We start from the raw sequence: 22602 nt of genomic DNA, 5'->3' as shown, positions 1-22602 counted from the left end.
TGGGTTGATAGAAGACAGAAGGTGGCGCCAGCTCAGATCTCTGAAAACGGACTTATTCTTCTATATGAAAATCTGAAATTGAAGGAAACTGGAATCTTTCGCATCTCTTTCTGACCACTTCAACCATATTTCCTCACGCACCGTATGCAAAGACTTAGCTCACGGACAGACGAAAACTGCACCTTCCCAGAAACGCCACAAGATGTCGCGACAAAAGGGCTAATTTAATGAGCTGCATGCCTAAATGTAGTCTATTTAAATTCACCTAATAAAAACACCTTGTCTCCATAGTGCCACATCACCCACCTTCCCACACATCTAAGTGGTATTTAAACTGAGCATAATTCCTGTCTCGACTGGAACAGCAGACTGAACTGTGGGTTTCTTCGGCAGCGTTTCCCCTCAGACAAGTATAAAACCGAAGGCGCATTTGCTCGTACACACCTTGCAGTGCCTGCTGCACGGTTTATTAACCTAGGCAGCTAATGCGAAATTATAATAATTTAGAGACACAGAGAGGAAGACGCAGGTTGTTCCTCTCCAGCAACTTCAGTATTGCGTTATAATCCTCCCGGTTTGCTTGGATCTGTTAACCTGCGTGTGGCGCTTTAAATAGATTGCAAATCGAAAATAAGAAATGTGCGTTTTTATAATGTATGCGTGTAATTAGTGCATTTTAAACAAAGCGATGGTGCCCCGCTGGAAATAACAGAGGCTGACATTTATTTTCTAGGGTTAATAACAGTGCCAGGATAAATGAATCAAATTGTGTCCCTAAATTATACGGCGTCTCTAAATATCAGTCTATAGTACATTTCTATTTGTGACCAGAAAAAAAATATTTTTAATATTATCATTACTATTATTATTGCGTTGATCTGAGAGTAAGTGGCTTCTAAAGTTTCTGACTCGATAATGCATTTTATTTTGCAAGTAACATGTTACAGCCAACAATGATGGGGTCAGTTCGGGCGCCAATATTTATTGCTCATATACGCTCCAATTAGAAAGTTTTTTTTTGTATGAACATTGTTATTTTTCTCGCCTGTATGCAAATAAATGAAATAGCCCTACTACTCACATCGACTACTCAATAAAAAGTGCTGAATTTTTAGGCACAGAAAAATATGTTCTAGCACAACGCTGTTATTTTATGGAATCGTTGTTTTTACTTGTGGACCGGACCGGGACTTAAATGCCTTCATACGGTATGTCATGAACCAAAATCCAGAAACCATGGATATTTGCTTTGAAGACAACGTGTTTGTGCGGATGTTTTCTGGGACAAAATACATAATGTCCATAAAGCCCGCATCTTGTCAGGAAGGTAATAGGGTATTATGGTACTCTGCGTTTTCTGTTAAATATGAAACAGACCAAACGAACAGAGAGCGCATTCAATACAATATAGCATAATTCATAACTAAGATTATTTTCGTTGTGCGTTTCAAAACGATATTGTTACTTGTATAGGTACTATATTTCTCAATGCAAAATACTGTTTTCCCGTTGTCGGATAATATTGTCCATGTTTTAATCAGTAACATTTTATATTCAATGGAAAGCAGTTCCTTGAACAGAAACAAAAATAAAACTAAAAAAAATACTTCGAAAGTTCTGCGCTGTTCTTTTTCCTGTAAACTTTGCTCATTACAGTTTTTCACTGGCGTTATTTTTTATTATTATTTTCATGCTTGGCAGATCCCGCAGTATAACTGAGCTGGTACATAAATAGAGAAAGAGTAAATTGTAGCTTGTTGAAGTTTGGGGATTGAATTCTGAAAACGATCCTTTTAGCAGCGATGGGTCTGAGCCGCGGATGAGGTCATGCCATTCACAGCGGGTTAAATAGACTTTCATTTAAAATTACATTCTCAATCTTTCTCAACACACTCTTCTGCCTTATTACAAAAACGGCTTACAGCCGCACTATCGAAAGAAAGCGCTCTAGTACCATTACTGCCAGCCTATCTCTTTTTTAAGTCAATCATCTAAGTTGTTAAAGGCTGGTTCAGTGATTTTTTTTCCATTCGATACAAAGACTTATAAGCGGCTATCCAGAAGCAAAGCAATTTAATGAGACTTAATTAAAAAATGGAATAGATTCAACAAAGCTATCAGCCAAAATCACCATATTGGACAATACATGGAAGTCTTTCCTGTAAAGAAACTGTTTCTCAGTGTAAATGGAAACGTCATCATTTTTTCATTTACAGATGAGAAAGTATACATCCAGCATCTCTTATATTATTCTAGGATCTCTTTTTCAAACGTCTAAACTGAATTCAACTCATGTTACTCGTACAAAGGTCGTCATATCACAATAACATGACTAACATTTCCCAAAAAGCCACAATAATATTATTTCCACAAGTGCTACATTGTACAGTAACCAGGTGCTTGTTGTCTGGCGGTACCGCGGAACATTCAGGTTTCAATTGTTGCGTTTAATATTTCAAAATTATGCCGCTCCAGTTTATTGTTTAGTTCAAAATATTTTGTTCGTTCACAGTCTAACTTAATGTTAAATTGTACTATATATGTCGGATATTACTGGGAATTACAATAAATGTTACATTGGGGCTGCTAACATTATAACAGTTTCACGCGTTAAAAATCGAAAATGTCCCAGATTTTGCAGGTCGGTGTTCTGCATCCAGAGAAGAGAATGTTATTTTAACGGCGTATGTTTAAAGTACACCAGCAATTTCGTTTTGGTAATTATATATTGATTTAACCATATTATGTTATGAAGATATTGCTAACAGAGATAACCTAATATTTTGCTCAATTCTAGCAACGCTCGTTTTTTTTTTTAATACGCCAGAATAGAGAAAGCACAAAAATATGGGCTGGAATTTATACAAGGAACCTGATGTGATGCCTTGTTTTATGCATCTATGTACAGAAAGAAATACACTTCTTCTTAGGTCAAAGCCGAAATGTATCTATTTCGTTAATTATAAAAACAGACCTGAAGAAGAATTGTAGCAAAAGGGACATGAACGCAGCATCTGAAAACGACTTGGCGCTTTGACTTTGACATGTTTCCTAGTTTCGTAAAATATTTCCTACATAGATGTGTAGAAACTATAAGCAATTTGGTTTTAAATATGTATATAAGTCACGCGATATTTATTCCTGAATTTACTTCAGTGCAACTAGGAAACACAAATCTTGTATTCGGAGTTTTTATCAAATCCCTCTTTTTTCATGTGGGTAAATTAAATATCTGTTAAACACCTGCAGAACTTCTATAGAAATATGATTACAGGTCCAATGTACTTGTGAGACTGAGGTTCTGTCTTTGCGACTTTATTCCAGGAGCATTACTGTGACCTCCGGGTCTCACTTTTGAAGTTTGAATTCGGTTGTTTTGTTTTGTTGTTGTTTTTTTTGTTTGTTTTTTTTACGGTGGTGAAGGTTCGCATACAGTTCGATCCAAGAAACGGCTACTCCACTTCGAGGTTTCGATTTCTTTCCCAAGTCAACTCTTAATGGAAAAGAAAAATAAAGATCCTTGGAGTTTTTTTCTCCTTCCCCCTCTCTGTCTGCCTCTCTCTCTCTCTCTCCTCCGGGAGCCAATCAACAGCGGCGGAGCACGTGCGCGCCGGGAGACTGGAGGGCGAAGCCCCGGCGGCTCTGCGCCTCCGCCAGTACTGTCCCAGTCCGGAGCGGCGACTGGAGCAGCGGGCCACGCCACCGGGAGACTCCGTGCTGCAGTCCGACGCCAGACGCGGGGACCGAAGGGAAAATGAGCAGTCAGTACGAGGAAGACGTCTCCGAGAGAACAGAGTGCAAAAGTAAATCGCCAACTTTACTGTCTTCCTACTGCATAGACAGTATCCTGGGCCGGCGCAGCCCCTGCAAGATGAGGCTGATGGGGGCGCCGGGGCTGCTGCCCCCGCTGCCCGGCAGAGCGGACCTGGAGAAGGCGAGCGAAGGTAAGACGGGGCTCTGCCCGGCCTGCTCTGTCGATTGGCGTGACACCTCGAAAGTAGGCTGAGGGTTTCAGAGACCTGTTGGCCACGCTTAGGTTCAAGCGCGGGGTCCAGCTATCATCACCGACTCACGCAGACCACCCGAGCGACGCCTGCTGCTGCTCCTTTCTCTTTAGGGGGTTTTGCCATGAACGGTATGAGGCTGGTTTGAATTTTGAAAATAATGTTTCGTTTCATTCCGCTGAAATAGCACGCTTGAGACTAGTCATTCAGGCAAACGAAGCCAGCAGCGCTGGGGAGGAAGTGGAGTTGACGGCCCATTTGGTGAAGTGGTCCCCAAGTTTTCAAAGTTTCGATTGCGCAAAATGTATTAGACATCACTAAATTTCATTTTATACGTGCCCGTGGTTGTCAGAGGAAAAACAAAACGAAAATGCAGAACGACAAACATTAAAATAGGGGTGGGGGGGAAGGTTTTCACGACCTTAAATTCAAAACCCATCGGCCCCGTGTTTCAAAACTAAATCTTGTTGTGGCAGTATGAGGAGTCTATAACAATCCACTAAATACACTTCATTAATATTTGTCATTGTTCAGGTTAGAGTATTATTTATAAGCTACTGTTAATACACCCTGTGCTTCTTTACTTGCAGTTAAATGCGTTAAAACTACTTAGTACATTATTAAAGCTGTCGAAGGTACAAAATAACATTTTCCTGTGTTAGATAGATAGATAATACTTTATTAATCCCGTAGGGAAATTGATGATTGTCATTATCCTTCAATATAATAAGGTTCTGAATATGATGTTGTCTTAAGTGTTGCTGAACTATACATGATTTACGTTAACTGCATTCCTAAGTGCATTTTCACAGCTCTGACTAGATTAACTGTGGAATCCGTGTGGATCGTATTTTTAGGTTCGGCTAAAGAGAGCCCGGCTTTCGACTCCGAGATCCACTTGCCCCCGAAGCTACGCCGGCTCTACGGCCAGGGCGGGAAATACCTGGACGCCGGCAGAGGATTTAACGAGCACGGCGAGAAGGGAGAGGGCGACAGGGTCCTGGATCAGACCTGCGAGAGCCTGAAAATCATCCAGGCGCCGCAGGTCAGCATCAGCCGCAGCAAGTCGTACCGGGAAAACGCGGCGTACAGGGACAGCGCCTGCGAGCCGGGCGCGGACCGCGGAGCGGGCGAGGAGCGGGTGGACCTGGAGGCGCTCAAGTTCGAGGAAGACGCCGTGAAGGAGGAAGGCTGCGGGGACGCGGAGCTGTCCCCGAAGGGCGAAGAGGGCCTGCAGCCGGATGGGGATGTTAAGGACGGGGAGGACAGCGTGTGTTTGTCCGCGGGCAGCGACACGGAAGAGGGAATGCTAAAGCGAAAGCAGAGAAGATACAGGACTACCTTCACCAGCTACCAGCTGGAAGAGCTGGAGAGGGCTTTTCAGAAAACCCACTACCCCGACGTTTTCACCAGGTACGCCGGGAGGCCGGGCGGGGGCGGGTATGACCGCGCCGCTGTCGGACATCCTGCCTGGACGGTCTCGGGCGCACGGCTGACGTTTCAGGTCCGGGGGGACCCGGTCGGTCCGCGCGTAACGTTCAAACACAGCGCTTAAAACGTCGCGGAAACGAGACTAAAGTTTGGGAAAAAAAATATTTTAATCAGATTTACCCGCGACTGTTATTTATCCGACCAAGTCCAATGATTTTCTTGCTTCCCAGCGAAACGTTTTAACGAAGACGTTACCCAGTAGGCCTGTGGGGTCATCTCCCAAACCGGATAGAAACTTTCCGGTTGAAGTGCGGAGTCGCACCGCTAATTAATTTACTAAATATCATGTCCTGTTAGTGACAGTTAATGTCCTGTCGTTGTCCTTCGTTTCAAACGTCATGTCTTGTTAGAAACAAAACGAAATAATTTGAGGCGTATTTGCGTAGATGGATATTTAGGTTTTGTTTGATAGTTTTCTATTTCGGTTATTTTCGGGCACCGATACTGAACGAATAGAACACACATACCCAAAAAACAGGCCTGTGGTATTTGAATCGCATTTTACCTGGTAAACCCATGACACCGCCTTCACCCGAGAATTGATAGAATTACTGGATTTTCTCAGAACAAATCGGATATTCAAACGACACTTAAAAATACACTTCGGGTCTCTGGAGGGAAAAAAATAAAACTTTAAAGTTGGGAAAATAAGAGGAAAATTATTAAAGCCTATTTAACTTAGTTTAGAAAAACGAGGTATATAGCCGACTTTTACATAATGGTAGTCGAAGATATTCAACGAAACACACAACATATATAGATGCGTCTAATTATATTCATTAATGTTATCATCACGAAGACATTTATTCATTTTTACTGATATTTCGTTTGGTTTGCACCTTTATGATTTTTGCTGCTCAGACTGGCGTTTTGAAAAACAAACTTAAAAGAAGCGATTGTAATGTTATAAGGCTAAATCGTTTCTAAGATGGTTCCCCAAGTATTAGAATGACGAGCCTTCTGAAAGTATTATTGCATCTTTGCTCATCAAATTAAAATATAAGGAAAAGATAAGCTGAAACAGCCAATATATTAGAGTAAAAAAACGGATTCTCAGATTTTCTCAGATTTCAAGAAGGAAGCAGTCATTGTCATGACTTTTCCAAATAAACTGAAATGGTTTAGAATATTTGTGACCATATAAGCTGTACATCGGTCTTGTTTAACATCATGTCAATAACCGAATTTAATTAAAATCAAGCCTTTTGCGCGTACGTATTTACAACCTATTTACATAACAACTAGGTAGAATAATGTTCTTTGAATTTTATCGAGGTAATTACACCAGTTTGTATGATTTTAAAAAGCAAATATTTAAAACATATTCGTTAGGTCCTGTGTTTCCTGTTTATATTGTGTTGTACCCCATTGAAGTATAAATGTCCAATAACACCTGTCTATGTTTTCTCCGCAGACTTCATTTTCTCGAGACTTACTGTCATTTGAAATACTTCATGTGTGCTTAATTTTTATAATATAATAACATATAACGTTACACCCCGCTCGTTGTTTCTTGTAGAGAAGAGTTGGCGATGCGACTTGACCTGACAGAAGCCAGAGTTCAAGTAAGTGCTTCGAACTTTTTCATTAAATGAAATTTGTCTAATCAATACACGCTTTCTGTATAATAAAATTATAAATTGAGAGGATTAAAGTTTCAAACTTTTAATGCTTATTATTTTACATTGCTACAATGTTACGCGAAACGGGCCTAATATTTCTAGATTCCGTGGTTCTTCAGGGCAATGTGCAATGAGTATTCATAGATCTTATATTTGCGAGGTTTCTCGCAACTGCTTAAAGAAAACCAGTACATATATGTGTAGTTATTATTTCTCCGAAATTTTCCCAGAAGAGAAAAAATAAATCTTTTCATATATATATTTTTTTATTTTATGAATGGAGTAGTAAGATCGTTAAATAAAACGGTCTGGTAATTATTACAAGAAACAAACCACTCACGTTAAATACCAACATTAAAGTTAATTCTTAACTTTTATTAAGCGGCGTTTCCAAGTAAATCACGATTTCCGCACGCTGAAGGGCATTAAATGTAACGTATTCTGTCTGTAATTAAGTGAACAATTGTGATTCATAAAAGCACACTTAGCGCCCGAGTAAACAGCGCTATTTCAGGGTGAAATGGTATTTGATTTCTCCTTGCTCGTGGGATCGAGGATAGCCCGGGTAATACTATTTGACTTCCCATTTTCTGATTGCAGTAGCCTCGCATCGATCTGATGCCTGCCTCTCGGAGGTGTTGGCAGCCCCCCCCCGGCCCCCGCCCCTCACAGTGTGGTTTACATTGCTAAACCAAGTCTCATAACCACAGAGACAATAAACACAGGGATGTCCTGTTTGCCTGCATAAAACAGATGTTAGTTTGGGGCAGGAGATGAACAAATCACTTTACAGTTACAACCAAGCGGCGATAAAGGCTAATACGTTCCATATGGCTGATTTAATACACAACAGCTCCTTACATTAAGATAGTGGGAGTTTTTAAGTTTTTATACGGTACAACACTCCCTCCCCGCTCTTTTTTTAACTGTTGACATTCTTCTATTGTCAGAGGTGATGTGACCGCCGACCAGCGTATTTCAGCTGCGATGGTAAACGTTAAGAGGAGACGTGGGAAAGTTAAATAACTTTTCTCGCCCTGGTCTATCCTTCTGATGGGAATTTAATTTAAAGAGTATTAATAATTATTGCGAGCCTTTCAGCTTCTCTGTCCCCATCTTTTGTTAACACGGTTCTTAATTATCTCTTCCCTCCCATATTTAGGATGGCTAAACCGGATTTTAATTAGGAAACTTAGGCTAACGGGCCATGAGGAAATGGGTTTAAGGCCGTGTAATTAACTTTGACTTTCTGCCTATTTGTCACCTCATTAAAACGAAACGAAGCCTTTTTGTTAACTGAAGCGAGTTTTTTTTTCAGGCTTTTACAGAAATGCGCGCGTTTAATATGATTAACACAGCATAACAGCAGAAAAACAAGCGCAAAATTGGCGGAGATTTAAAAAGGAATCCCTGAACAATTAATAATTTAAAAGCAGTTTTAAAAACATTTTTCTTTTTTTTTTCTTCTCGTGAATGAAAATTTAACCGTATTGACCAATATAGCACTTTTAGACACGCAGTCATACACGTATGCCGTCCAAGTGATTTACAGAGAACTACAAGTAATTAAATCGTCAAATTGTGACCGAGATGTTTCTTGGCACGGAGGTGAAACGGAAGGCAATGTCTTCTTTATCCAGCATTTTTCACCAAGGCACAGTTAACCACCGGGATGATTCAACAGTGGCAACTATGCAGTGCATGTTAGGAGAATTCTACACTTCCTGGTCACCAGTAACACTACTGGTCATATTAATATCAACAAGAAAGAGGACAAGAGAGCAAGAGAGGAACCGGAATGGCCTCAGTCAACCCCTCCAGGCAGGCCTCAGGTCCAGAGTCTCCAGGCCCGATTGGGCCTGGCTGAAGCAGCAGGTGACCCCCCTCTCTGCCATCGCCAGGTGTGGTTCCAGAACCGCAGGGCCAAGTGGAGGAAGAGGGAGAAGGCCGGGGTGCAGACCCACCCCCCGGGACTGCCCTTCCCGGGACCCCTGGCCGCCACCCACCCGCTGAGCCACTACCTCGACGGCGGCCCCTTCCCCACGCACCACCCCGCGCTGGAGTCCGCCTGGACCGCCGCCGCCGCGGCCGCCGCCGCCGCCGCCTTCCCGGGCCTCCCGCCGCCCGCCAGCTCCTCGCTGCCCCCGGCCGGCACCCCCCTGGGCCTCAGCACCTTCCTGGGGGCTGCCATGTTCAGGCACCCCGCCTTCATCAGCCCCACCTTCGGCAGGTAAGCCTCCTCCTCCTCCTCCTCGTCCCCGTGCCCACGGCCGGCCCCTGGGAGCCCCTGGGAGCCCCTGGGAGCGGAGGACGAGCGCTGGCGCTGGCACGCCAGGAACGTCTCTTCATGGGGAACTCAGAGACCCGGGACTGGAAGCGGTGCGGTGCAACACAGGCTGGGAAGTCAAACAAACGAACCGTCCCCGCAGGGGGAACATACACAGTTTCCTCTTGAAGGATAAAGTACAAAAGTCCTCAGGAAGAAGACATACTTTCCTCTGATATATAAGCAGGGTACAGCTCTAACTTCTGGAGTGAGAGCCTGAGATGCATTCGAATAACTACAGCTTTGGAAGAAATTTAGGTATGTCTTTTAGAGGGAAATACAGAGCTTTCTTTTTAACATACCCAGAAACTCTGATGTAACTCCTACTCACTCCTGGTTGTTGTGAGTTTCATAGATACACGCAGTTGTGGAGATAGAGGCATTTCTGCCTTCTCCGAGAAGTGTCATCCCCGTCAATACACCTCCAGTAAGACACCCGAAGGGATATGTTAAAAAACATTAAGGCTTCAGTTCAATGTGGTGCTGTTATTAAAGTGCGCTGTTTGTGAGGACATTTCTATACAAAGTGTATTAGAAAGAGATGCACCCCATGCAGTGCTTATGTAGCTGCATTGAACAGCAATACTAAAAAATGGAATTAATTTGGAACTGATGTTAACCTCTGATCAATAAAATGAACTGAATAGGAAGTAAGTCCCGTACATGCATCTGAATAACAATGAACTACAGTTTGGATGAGATCCACAGGAGGTCCCCAAGCCATAACACATGACAATTGGTTATTTCTTTCAGTCAGTTCTGTACATAGGCGGTAATGACCATAGGTAATCTTATTTATTTCATGGCTAGACAAATTGCATGTTTAATATGTGAAATATTTGCAGAAATGGATTCTCTACCCATCTGAGTTTCATAAAATACATATTTTTTGGTTATGTGTCTTTAAATGGATTTTCTGTAGGTTCCCTTGTACAAATCACATATGAGATATAGTTTTGCATTTAAAGGATTAGATTAGTTCTATTTTAGCAAAAATGCCTGACAGGTTCTGGGGGGTGTTGTACCGATAATTAAGTTACTAAGCAATGATGGTAATACTTAAGTGAATTTGTGGAAATAAGGATTTAAACGATGTGCTATGAATGATCAGTTCACTATAATTGAGGTTCTGCAGTGTTTGAATAAAGCATCTACAGAGAGACATCAGTGTTCATACTAATGTATGACCTGATGTATCCCTATAACTCATTCTACAATAACCTCGTCATTACCTTCCATTTACAGATGCTTATTAAAATTCTCTATTGGCAATAACTGTAATAATAATTGGTAAATAATTGTTAATAACTGGGGAATAATTGGATTTATATCCAATTGTCACCTCAATTTATTCCACTTTAACCAAAAACATTACTCAAATGATTAACAAAATCCAGAAGCCCCTATTTCTTACAAATAAGAAAAAAAACAGAAAACATTGAGTAGAAACAGAAGAGTTCTCAAGCATCCAAATCGTTGATTAATATTCAAAGATGGATAAAATGCTCACAAAGCACTTAGAGTTTTGTTTGAAAATAAATCTTGAAACATTACTGTAAACTGATGAATGTCAAGGTGTTGCTCTTTCATCGAACTTTCAATACCCTGCGATACGTGTGCACATTTGTGAAGCAAAGAGAATTTCTAATTACCATTAGCATTTTTGTGCAGACTGGCTAGCAAGCAGCTGTCAATGAAGTGATTTTAACAGATGCTGATCAGAGATAATTTGGGCAGTGAGGAAAAGGCACAAGAGAACTGAGGTGAGGAAATTTTCAATGAAAGGCGGGTGACTTCCTAACTGTACTGTATTGGCAGAACCACACAGTAACTTATTATTGAACTAAGTCCTGGAATAGAGTCTTGCAAAGCAATCATCTCATACAGATCCTGTTCAACAAAGAATAACATTTTATTTTCAATTCAAGCTCTATGTAAAACATCCTCAAAAGAGAGGTGCTACAGCTCTTTACTGGAAGAAATTAGAGATGGCCCTCAACTTCATTATGTGCACTCCTATTCAGTGACAAACATTTTTTGCAATCCTGTTTTTCCAACTAGGAATCTGTAGATCTGTCTGTATGGCTTTGCATGGTTAAAGCTTAGAGCCCTCAACTGAAGGCATCAGGCGAGTGTGTGACTGTTAGAGAAGCAGATAGCAGGACTTCCCAAGAGTGTGATGCAACATGTACTCGCCCGATCAATAATGTGGACATCAAAAAGGAACCAATTCAATGACCTGGCTGTGCTGGGGCTTCAGGAGAGGAGTTAGTGACCTTCGGTGGAAAGAGGACGGGCTGGCGTCACCTCCATCTGTGATTCCACTGGAATGTTTCGGCTCTCATTCCACCGATGCCCACGCTTGGACTTTGTTCAAAGCCAGGCCAATTCGTGCCGCTTGTTTTAATCACACATCCTGCCAGCCCTGTTGGGCAGGTCTTTAATGATGCATGTGACCGCAGGAAAAGGAGTTTCCCCTCACAGCCCTGCCACCCAACAGCACCTCTCTAACAGGGGTGGCCAGCGAGTGGCCTGCTTTGCCTTTCACCCACTGAAGATGTACATTTTCCCAGACCTGTTTTTCTCCCTGATCTCTGCTTATGATATATTCATTTCAGCCCATATCACAGCGAAATAACGGCACAGTGGTTTTTTTTTATGTTAATACTCTCGGTTCTGCTCCGACAAATCTTTTCCTGCTGCAGGAAGCACAGTGGTTCTGGCACTGGAGCAAATCACCAGGGCAGACGCATTCATGCTAATAATAGGTGATTAACTAGGTTATCAGTCCTATGCATTTAGCTGGAGCACTCGCTGATTTACCATTCAGATCCCTCGGATGATTGTATAGATCCATAACTGGACTGTGCGTTCATACCTGAGCAACCCAGTGGCTCAGAGCTCGGACGGTCTCCTCCGTCACGTACAGGAGGGCGGGGTAGCTTCCCAAGCCAGCTGCAGCCAGGGAGTGAGCCTCCGGGGGCCCCCCGGGGTACAGGGGTACAGGGGTACAGGGCCCTCCGCCTTTTAAGGAAGACATTTGTCTCTTCCTTGGTGTTAAGGAGAAGCCAGCCGACGAGCCTGCAACCAGACGGGTCTGGAACGGGTCTCTATCGGTGTGGGGCGGACCGGTGGGAGAGGTGGAGGGGGTTCCTGCTGCACCTCCCGGGAGCCCACGGCGCCTCAGCACGCTCTCCTCTTGCCCCCTCTCTCCCGGCAGGCTGTTCTCCAGCATGGCCCCGCTGACCAGCGCTTCCACCGCCGCCGCCCTGCTGCGGCAGCCGGCCCCCGCCGTGGACAGCGCCGCGCCCGCCGGCGGCCTGTCGGACCCCACGGCGGCCGCGGCCGACCGGCGCGCCTCCAGCATCGCCGCCCTCCGCCTGAAGGCCAAGGAGCACTCGGCGCAGCTGACCCAGCTCAACATCCTCCCGGCCAACGGCGCCGGCAAGGAGGTGTGCTGAGCCCGGCCCGGCCCGGCCCGGCCCGGAAACAAGCACGACCAAATGACCCGCAGAGGACCGGCACACCTCCCACGCCCCCCCGGCCCCCCGGCACACCCACCGCCAGGCCAGGCCAGGCCAGGCGCGGAGCCGCAGTGTCCCGCTGAGGGCGAGACCACGTCCACACCACACCAGAGTCTCTCCCCCTCCCCGGTCAGGGCCACGCCTGAGCACTCCCGGCACACACCCGGGAGCCTCTCTGAGCCCAGCGGCCGGGCCGGAAGCAGGCCCGGCTGTGGAAGTGAAGAGACTGGGAGCAGGCCAGGTGAAGGGCTCAGGTGTGCTGTGTCTCCTCATAGGGCTGTTCTGTTCTCTCCCGTCTTTCACACTGTAACCAAGGTTGCTATGCCAAAGGGAAACATACTGTATACTACTGCCAGGATCTTGGACTGTTGAAGTCACTAAACTGTGATCAGTACATCTGTATATAGGATTGTAATTAAGAAGAAATGCAAAACAGAGCTTTGTATATTTGAAATGTTATAAGAAGAAGTTGCACTTGATATAGTATTGTATGGGTGTCATCCTGTAGATTTTCTTCAGTGTTCGTGAGACAATAGATTCCTAGAATATTATTTATGTACACTATTTAAATTAAGAGGCACAGAAGGTGTTGAAAACCTTGAGAGGCGATGATGCCTTTTTTTTTTGTAATGTAAATGTTTGTACTTTTCTTTGTCCCCGATGAGGCCAGGAAAAGTAATCTACTAAAAATAAACGTTGAACAAGCCACGTCGTCCCTTGCTCCTGTATTTCAACCCACGGGGAAGTGACATGATTAGGCTCAATGGACATGCATGACACCATCGGCACCATTATGAAAACATCCTCGCAGACCAAGTAAATAACTATTCTGAATACTTATTGCACATCACACAGCAGAAATATTGTCATCTTTTAAAACACGACGTCGAAAAACCGAGCTATGGCGTATGGTGAATTACAATACGTGATCTTGACTTCACTTGGCTCTTTTGGGGAAGGTTTCCGATTTGTCTTCACTCCTGGTGTTAAAGTCAGGCGATTGTCTGCTAATTTACACCGTTTCTGCATTTTACGGAACGCGCAATCAGGGGCGAAAGAAGAGCACGATTACTTTCCGCGATGTGACACTGCAAATATTTAGTCAGAGCTTTGCTAAAAACACATTACTTTATTTGCAGATTGCTTTATGCGCGTCATAAAACGCCTAGCGACCTCCACGATACTCGCAAATGAACAACCTAGCGATTTGCAGACTGAACGCAGGTTTGTCCACAGTTTATTGACTGGCATATAAAAGTGTCACCTGACACAGAAATATATATTCATCCTATCATTATATTTTTATTTCTAATCACGTTTAAACGAAACTAATTTTTTAAAACTCCTTCTTCTAAAAAAAATACAATAGAATAAATCAAGAACATTTTATTTTGATTTAAGTAATTCGCGTATTAACGTTAAATCTACAAATTAAACGAATTTAGAAATAATTTGTGCCCATTCCAACGAGATATCAGACCACATCAGCTCTTGGTGACAAAGTCTGCGTCGGGCCCAATGGTAAATGGTAGATGAATCTCCCGGGTTACTCAGCCCGCGGTTAAACAGTGTCTCCGGGAGCCGGCTCTGTCGCTTGTTTGCAGACTGTTCAGTTACATTGCACTGTTGCTGAAAAGCCTATAGATCTGCAATCCGGGCTGTTTAAGTATAGGTGCCAACTTGTTCTATTAAGAGCCTATTTAACGTTGTTAGAGGAGGGTCTCAGGAGATTTGGTCTGGAAAAGACAGCAGCTAATTTCGACGCGAGCGAGTCTGCTCCCATTTTTCGTTGCCGGAAAAAAAAAAGAGAGATGAGGTTTTACGTTAAAAAAAGTCATTCAATTTAAAGTCATTAAACACTATAACAGACATTAAATCCATTTCAATTCTACTTGTACTGGGAAAGGCGGTGTGTCGCGGAAAGGAACGCGTATCATTGTAATTACCGTGCGTTCGGGCCTTGAAACAGAATCGAGCTCTGAGGCGACGCGGGGCTCCGCAAGACCGGCCTAACTGCACTTTCATCGGTCAAACATGTTCAGCAATCAGGCTTGGCGTTTGAAGGACTGCGGGAGGATAAGTTCGGATTTGAATGATAATGCCCATTTGTATGTGCCTGTTAACAAAACACGCTTTAAAAAAGTTTTCAAAGCCGCAAAATTGGTTTTAACATCTGTGATGCCAACTCGGCTGAAGCGACTCTTTTCTCATTAATGAAGTAACAACTAGTTTATCAGGATCCCTTTCTTTTGGGTTCCCGATTTAACTCTAAAGCCTCTCCCCCTCTGGATCTCTCGCCAGAACCTGTGCCATTACTGCAATCAATGAAGTCCTTTCAGCAAAGTCATTTCTCTCCATTTGACCCGTCCATGGTGCTGAACCAAATCGCGTGAAATTACCTCCCGGATTAATCTTCCTCTTTATTGCTTGCTCCAATGAAAAGCTTTCACTTTCCTTGTTTTACAGAGGCTAATTCCATCTCATTCTGATGCCGCGAACAAGCGGGATCCGAGAGGCCGGTGAAAGGAAGGCGAAAGAGGGGGAGACTCATTCTTCCAACTTTCTCCAGCTGGATCGGGCCTAATTCTACACTTAATATTCTCCATAAATATCGCGCGTTAAAGACCCCCCGACTTCCATCAAGCCTATATTAAACATTTGACATGTCACGCATGACAAACCCGGAGTGTCTTTTCAAAGGAGCATTAAGCAAAGAAACCAATTTTCCTCTCCTCTCAAACCTCCCCCAAGTGGTGAATGATGTGGAGTTTTTTCTCCCTCTAAAAAGGCCACTGGAGCGTATTTAGGGGATTTTATGAGAGTTTCCAGAATGGCTTAATCTTATTGTGAACATTATTAATGAATGGCAACCCAATTTGCTCCTAATATCTGGGAATGCTTGCTACAATTCAGGAGGTGCCTGACCCCCAGCCTGAAAGCCACTCTCCCTCAAAGTTTTTTTCTCCTTTCAAGAAGCAAACAGCGAGAACGTCTCCGCGCGTCAGGCCGATTACTTTCCGTCCCCCGGCCGATAATATTCGTCGCCAGCGTCCGCCGTGTCGGCGGCAGCTCGTCTCAAAACGCAGCAGACCACACGTTTCCACCGCGCCCAGAGCGGTGACATAAAACTCCAGTTATTCGAAATGAGCACAGCGCTGAAATTCGCAACTTCTGTAAACTTCCCGACGCCTCCGAAACAGGTAACCAGCTCCCTGACCCGTTTGCCCCCGGCTCATGAAAACGAGCCGAAGATGAAATCGCGCTACTGGAATATATATTTTTTTTGGGGGGGGGGGCACTTAAACCATCAAAGCCCCAGATTCCCGGAAACACATTTAAAAGCCAAATGTCGATTCCGTTTAATCACGCACAAGGGCCCGAGGAGCGATCCGAAGGGACAGAGAGCGAAGACCGACTCCACTCGCGCAGGGCCGCCCGTCCCCGTCGCCCACCGGCGGTCACAGCGGCTCTCGGGACGACCCTCATAAAGACGCGGCTAAGCCGCTTTGCGAGACCCCGCGCTTCCTTTGGGGGCTGTTCACTACAAATCACGGTGAAAGGATGAATGACTGGCTGGTAGCACTTTCTACTTTTTGGCTTGCCTTAATTCCCATCTCTTTTACTCTCATCCAATTAGCCCAGTGTATTAAGCGGTTTATCATCTCATAGTCAGCTATTCAGAAAAACAAGGGGAACACTTTGCAATAGAGCCTGGTCTCTTTTGACACCCCTAGGTACTTACATATTCCACTGTGCTATGAATAATAGGGGAAGAATAGAGCACTAATTCCCTCATCAAAGAATGCCTTGTCTACTGCTTTGCTCAACACCACCATTCCGATCAAAAGAGAGGCAATAAAGCTTAGCATAACAAAACGAAACCTACTTATTAGCTTAGTGGTTAAATTAATGCAGAAACCATTGCTATTGAACACCATAGTCTGAAAACACCCTCCAACTACTCGATAATGCTGCCTAGGAGCCGCAGGAATTTCAGGGTGAAATTCGAAACCTGGATGGATGGCTTAATCTTGTAAATTGCTATATAAAGGCATTTTGCGAGAATTGCAGTGGTTATTTCTTACACTTCAGCTGATGTAGTTATATATATCTATAAATACATATTCATACGCGCGCACATATTCAGAGCGAGTCTTTGTCAGGAGTGTGGAGGTACTCCAAATATGATCCATTAAGCACTGCATTATAAAGTAATGTGTAATGCAGTATTTATGGAAATAGGAACTTGGAAAGCAGTTGGTCTGCGTTGATAAAATGGATAATCGAGTGTTACTGTTAAGTGCGGGATGCAGGTGAGGCGCACAACTGTTTTTTTAAAGATTGACTAAACATTTGTGTTCCACCTCGCTAGCTGCGCACATCGCGTTCAGGAAGGTGCCGGGCCGGTTTGATTTGTATATGATGGGGGACAAATAAATTCGTGTGATGTTACAGAAACAGGAAGTGGGCGGATAAAATAACAAAACACGGTAAATGCAGGTCAGCTTACAGTCAGTTTCATTACGTTTTCCTCGATCTGCGCGCAGTATGTTGACAACACGCAGCGCAGAGCAACGACACGCACATTCCGCATGATTTTGCTAAATGAGCAATTTAGCAAAAACTGGATTCATTTGAGGTGTGTCAGCAAGCTCTAAATTCAGTGCCACATTCAGCTCCTGCTAACACCCCTTGAGCGCTACCAGATTTATGTGCAGGTTTAACATCCCAAATTGCAGCCTTGAAGCGGCTTGGAAGAGTCCCCAGCTTTCTGGAGGGGTGACAGTAGCTGTGGGCCCAGACAGCAGTGGACAACAGCAACAGCTCGACAGGAGCAGAACAGCTCCCCTCTTGCTCACCGGTGTACGGGATGCTGATGACTATTGTATAATATTGGATCCCTTTGGCAGCCATAAACGAGGAGGCATCACCCTGCGAAATGGAGCTTCTGTCTCCACAACAGTTTGCACTTACAGCTGTCAAGAGAAGCGCAGCTCCGATCAATTCCCCCCCCTTAAAGTGGAGACATCAATGCTGGTCTCAAAATAATTGGCAAATCACAAGACAAGGGTGGCACAGCTGGGGCGGCAGAAAAACAAGAGAAGAGAAGAAGAGAGCCCAGAAACAGAAACTCCGGAGCTGGCGTCGGAGTCGGCGGGACCTCCCAGCCCTTTGCGCTCGTGTTCCGGTCCTGGACGCCCGGGTGATCCCGCCAGGGGTGTCTGGGGAAGCTGGGCACGGAAAAGCACGGGCAGGTGAGGAGGGATGCTCGCTGTGTGGCCAGGGCGTGGTCTGCCCACCAGTAGTGAGCCGAGGTGCGGTCACTGTCGTCCTGAGTAAGGCCTTCGACTCGCAGGGCCCACGGGTGAGAGCGGTGCTGTAGGACGGCGCGCAGCCCCAGCCCGGTCATCGCCAGGGAGCAGCTCGGGGCAGAAAGGACATACCCTGACCTCCCTGCCGTCTCCCCCCGGGGTCAATCGGCACTCCAGCGGGCTCGCAGACTTTCTCTGGGGCCGCTGGAAGGTCAGTGCCACAGTCCGAGATCACAGCAGCGCTTGGAGCGAAGGCGACTGCTTTCCAGACGAGTGCAGGCACTGCTGGCAGTGACTTCCGAGCAGCACGTCCGCATACTGCGCCCTTCCTACACACCCGAGGTCTGAAAACAGGAGAAACCCTTCAAGGAAAGGACAACTGGATGCACGTTGAACAGTTTCTGCAGCAAGAACCACAAAGAGCAAGGACAGGCTGGGTAATGACTTGCGTGCCACGTTTCACAGGGAGCTCGGATTCATTTGAGCAGAAGGATGAACTGAACAGGCTTTGCTGCTTTTTAAAAGAAAATAATTAGTTTGAATTCCCCCGGAAACTCCGGCAAGAAACACTGTTGCTCCACAAGATAAAAAAAGCACTGCCCTAAGTTTCCATTTGCACGGTTTTCATCTGAAGAGGTAGTAAGATAACAGAGAAACACCAAGCATAAAAAATGAAAACGCATCTTTAGAAACTTGGAGCCACCTGAGAAACCAAACACATCACTTAGAAGTGGCAATTTTGGTAGAATAATAAGCATTTTAGCAAATGTCTCTTCTTCCCAATGACAAAGACCTTATTCAGATACACCAGGTGCCACTAGCTGTGAGCACGAAACAGCCAGAAGACGCACCAAGTCCAGCCTGCAGCTCTGCTCTCCATCAGCGTGCTTATCGCTCAGCTGAAGGCCACTGGGAAAAACTCAGAGGGACCCCAGCTTTCATCGCTCCTCCTGAAAAAACAGCTTGCCTTTAGTATTTCTCCGATTCATTTTTCTTCTTCGTACCCGCGTCACTTCCTCCCCCGCCCCCTGCTAGCTGAGGCACGTGTCACAGCAAGCACCCTGGGAGTCTGCCTGCCCGTGCTGAAGCCACTGGACACGATGAGTACCGCTGGCGCAGCTGTCCTGAACGAATCGAGAGATCGGTCGGGCTACAGGAGCCCAGCAGACCAACGGCACCACTGAGAGGGCCCGCTGGTCATACGAGGCTCCACAATGATGCAGAGATCCGAGTGGGTGTCCCCAAAAGACTGCGCACATGCGGTCGAGTGTCTCTTTCTCCGGACCCACGCTGTGCCCAGTAACCACACGCAGTGGCAACTCGCACATTGTCAAAAGGCCGAAAAGCAAATTCACGAACAGACAGAGACCACAAAACGCCGTAAGGATATCATTGAAATTTTTATTTATGTTTCAGAAACTTTTTGCAGTTTTATTTATTCAATACCTTTCAATTTTAACTTTTTAAATGCTTGTATTTTTTCAGCATTACAAAAGACTGAATAAAAGACACAACGTCAGGACATAAAAACATAATTTGCAAAAGTTTAACTGGCGTAACAAAAGGCAACCTAAATGCATTTTACAAAAGGGGACCTTTCTGTGCTCTGATTCTAAAAACATTTTCAGTCCCAACTGTCACTTTCCAAAAACACCCTACAATATGCTCAATCACAGGTACTGAGCATCTTAGCTATTCCATTAAGCTTCCACCTCCTTCCAGAACGGACTCTTGATAACTGAATCCGAGGGGCAATTCAATCAAGTATCCAATTGTGGAAAACGACTTCTGAATTGTAGCGCAATTTTATATCATTACAGTTAATTGCCGAACTGTCAACATAAAAAAATAACATAACTCATTATACAACACCTAGATCCTGTTAAAAAGGTATTACTCCAGCAGGCACTTGTCATTTAGCTGCAATTGTTCCCATCAGTTTTCATCTCTGATTTTCTGTGACCCTCGCACATTACAGGACCTGGAGTGTGGGGCCGGATTCAGACCTACAGACCCGCACTGTGGCGATCAGGGAGGGCAGAGAAAGTGGGCCATTTTCTTAAGTTCCTGGGGCAATGCACAAACGTTTCGAGAGGGATTTTTAAAGCAAAGTGATCGGCGATTATACAGAGGTGGACTCTGCAAAATGACAGGCTTCTGAGGGAGAGTCACCATTGCGGTGTTGTTTTAAAGGCGCAGTTTTTGACGCCTTTGGGTTTGCTGGGTCAGAGCAGGCTCTGGAAGTGTCCTGCCTGTGTTTCAGATTCACCAGCAGCCACGCAGGGCTACAGGACACCTCAGAATAATTCTGAAGTCAATTTTTCTGAAACAAAGGCATTTTTAAAACACCAAACCAACAGGAAGAAATCAGACTTTATTTTTATTTTAGGCGAGGTATCCAAATCCAAAAACAATAAAACAGGGGGGGTTATTTAAAGCCCCGATATTTACTCCTGGTCCTGGTAGGCTGCTATGTCTTCCAGTTTCCTGTCCTCCCTGGACTCAACTATGGTCACTTCATTTGTTTATGTTACTGCTGCTTCCAGGTCTCTTCTCAGCGAGGATTAACAGTTACCAATAAAAGAAATGGTGGTGAGCTACAGCCCTTCAGGACCAGGAGTGAATTCCACTGATTTGCCATTCGGACGTGAAGGATATTCCCTGGTGTACTTGCTTAAAAAGACGAGTGAATAAGTCTGCACAGCGAGGCCCTACAGCAGGCAGCTGGGAGCTGGTGCCCACAGAGGCTCAAGGCTGCTGGCAGGCAGGACCGAGGCGAGAGGCAGGTACCTGCGAGGGCACAGAGGAGGGAGAACCCGGCCCGACTGCAGCTGCACCCCGAGCGCCTGCGGGAAGGCCGAGGGGTCACTTGAACGAGGCGAAGGCCTGGAAGAGCTTGCTCAGGTTGACCTCCGAGTAGCCGCTGGTCGCCAAGGTCTGCTCCACCACGTCCCTCAGCTTGACGTACACGTCCCTCAGGTTGCTCCAGCGGTTCTGCTTGACGGTGGCTGCAGGGCACAAGCGCACAGGTATTCACTCTCACGACAGGGAGAAGGCAGGAAGAAAGGGGCGTGACCCCGCGCAATTGGACATTGGAAGGATTTTGGCAGTGATTTTTCTTCACTTTTAGATCAGGTTCACAGACAGGCACAACCAAAGTGCTCTCAGCCACACACTTACCTATACGCCCACATGTGTTCACAACCCCATACATAGCCACGCCCACACCGCCCACCTGCCCACAGCCACGCCCCCACGACCACACCCACAGTGCTCACACCCACACCCCCACGACCACACCCACAGTGCTCACACCCACACCCCCACGACCACACCCACAGTGCTCACACCCACACCCCCACGACCACACCCACAGTGCTCACATGTCTCTGCTTGGCCACACCCAGTGTTCACACCCAGAGCCGGACACGCCCACAGTACTCACGCCCCCCCACACAGACACGCCCACATGCAGACTGACGTCTACACATCAACTCCCGCCTGTACACAGACAGAAACGCACCGAACACGCCTGTACACAGACCCCATAAAGAAACAAAAGAAAAAGCAAACAAACCACAGCAGCACCGAAAATCCATCAGGTTAATAACAGCAATTCTGCGATCTGGTTTTCTTAACTTTAGCAATCCCCTTAAGAATTACTGACAAACCTTAATTGGAACAAACAGCAACTGTTATTCAGTTATCTTGTTACCACAGCATGATCCAAATGAGCTGCGAGGCACTGACAGGCCTCCCCTCGGCACGCCGTCCCCCGAGCGGAGTCTAATTAAAAGGCATCCTTGGCTAGCACTGAGACAGAAATTGCCTGAGCACTTCCGAGGCCTAGGCCCTGCCCCCTGGGGCTCACGCAGCGCGTTGGCTCCATCTTCAAGCAGCCTTCTCCTCGGAAACCGGAAACCTCCCTGGAGCTCCAGAGCTCGGCATCCCCGCAGCCTTCCCGAGAACGCCGGCGCAGAGGGGCTGAGGACCTGGCACAGGTGAAACCCCCGCGGGACCCGTCTCCTCCTCCTCTCCGCGCACGAGGAGACTCGCGCCCTTCCCGGAGGTGTGGAGAGGGGCTCCAGGTACAAACGGGGCCCGAAACGAGAGCAAAGTTTGAGTGCTGCCCAGGGGGCATGAGACACCGGACGGCAGGACACTTTGCCACCTCCAGCTGAGGGCACAGGACCGACCGGAGAAGAGGGCCCTGAGGGAAATAAACTGGAGGCAAACGACAGGGCACACATATAGCCCAGCATTCGTCTAGCTGACATGTCACATACGTTTCACACAAGATGTGAAGAAAAATCAGAACCCTCT

At 45.7% G+C, this 22602-nt stretch overlaps 2 protein-coding genes across 4 annotated transcripts in view; one reads left to right on the top strand and one right to left on the bottom strand.

The window, feature by feature from the left end:
• The first annotated feature begins 352 nt into the window (after positions 1–352).
• On the top strand, positions 353–13044 carry arxa (aristaless related homeobox a). 2 transcript variants are annotated; one of them, XM_088638436.1, is made up of 5 exons: positions 353–3944; positions 4862–5417; positions 7015–7060; positions 9019–9347; positions 12506–12820. In XM_088638436.1, exons 1-5 carry the CDS (start codon positions 3755–3757, stop codon positions 12687–12689), a joined length of 1305 nt encoding a protein of 434 aa, XP_088494562.1. In that variant the 5' UTR covers positions 353–3754; the 3' UTR covers positions 12690–12820. The 2 variants fall into 2 exon arrangements, with proteins under 2 accessions (XP_088494562.1, XP_088494560.1); XM_088638434.1 differs by having other exon boundaries at positions 354–3944; positions 12664–13044.
• Positions 13045–19660: 6616 nt separating this feature from the next.
• Positions 19661–22602, bottom strand: part of pola1 (polymerase (DNA directed), alpha 1) — a 75595-nt gene continuing 72653 nt past the window's right edge. For both annotated transcript variants that reach the window (XM_088638430.1, XM_088638431.1), the window contains exon 37: positions 19661–21287. In XM_088638430.1, the coding sequence (XP_088494556.1) occupies positions 21145–21287 (143 nt within the window). In that variant the 3' untranslated portion in view covers positions 19661–21144. The remainder of the gene's footprint in view (positions 21288–22602) is intronic.

Source organism: Lepisosteus platostomus, chromosome 7, assembly GCF_059453375.1.
Source record: "Lepisosteus platostomus isolate fLepPlt1 chromosome 7, fLepPlt1.hap1, whole genome shotgun sequence".
Lineage (NCBI taxonomy): Eukaryota > Metazoa > Chordata > Actinopteri > Semionotiformes > Lepisosteidae > Lepisosteus > Lepisosteus platostomus.
Note: the sequence above shows the minus strand (reverse complement) of the source record. Positions and strands in the feature narration are given on the sequence as shown.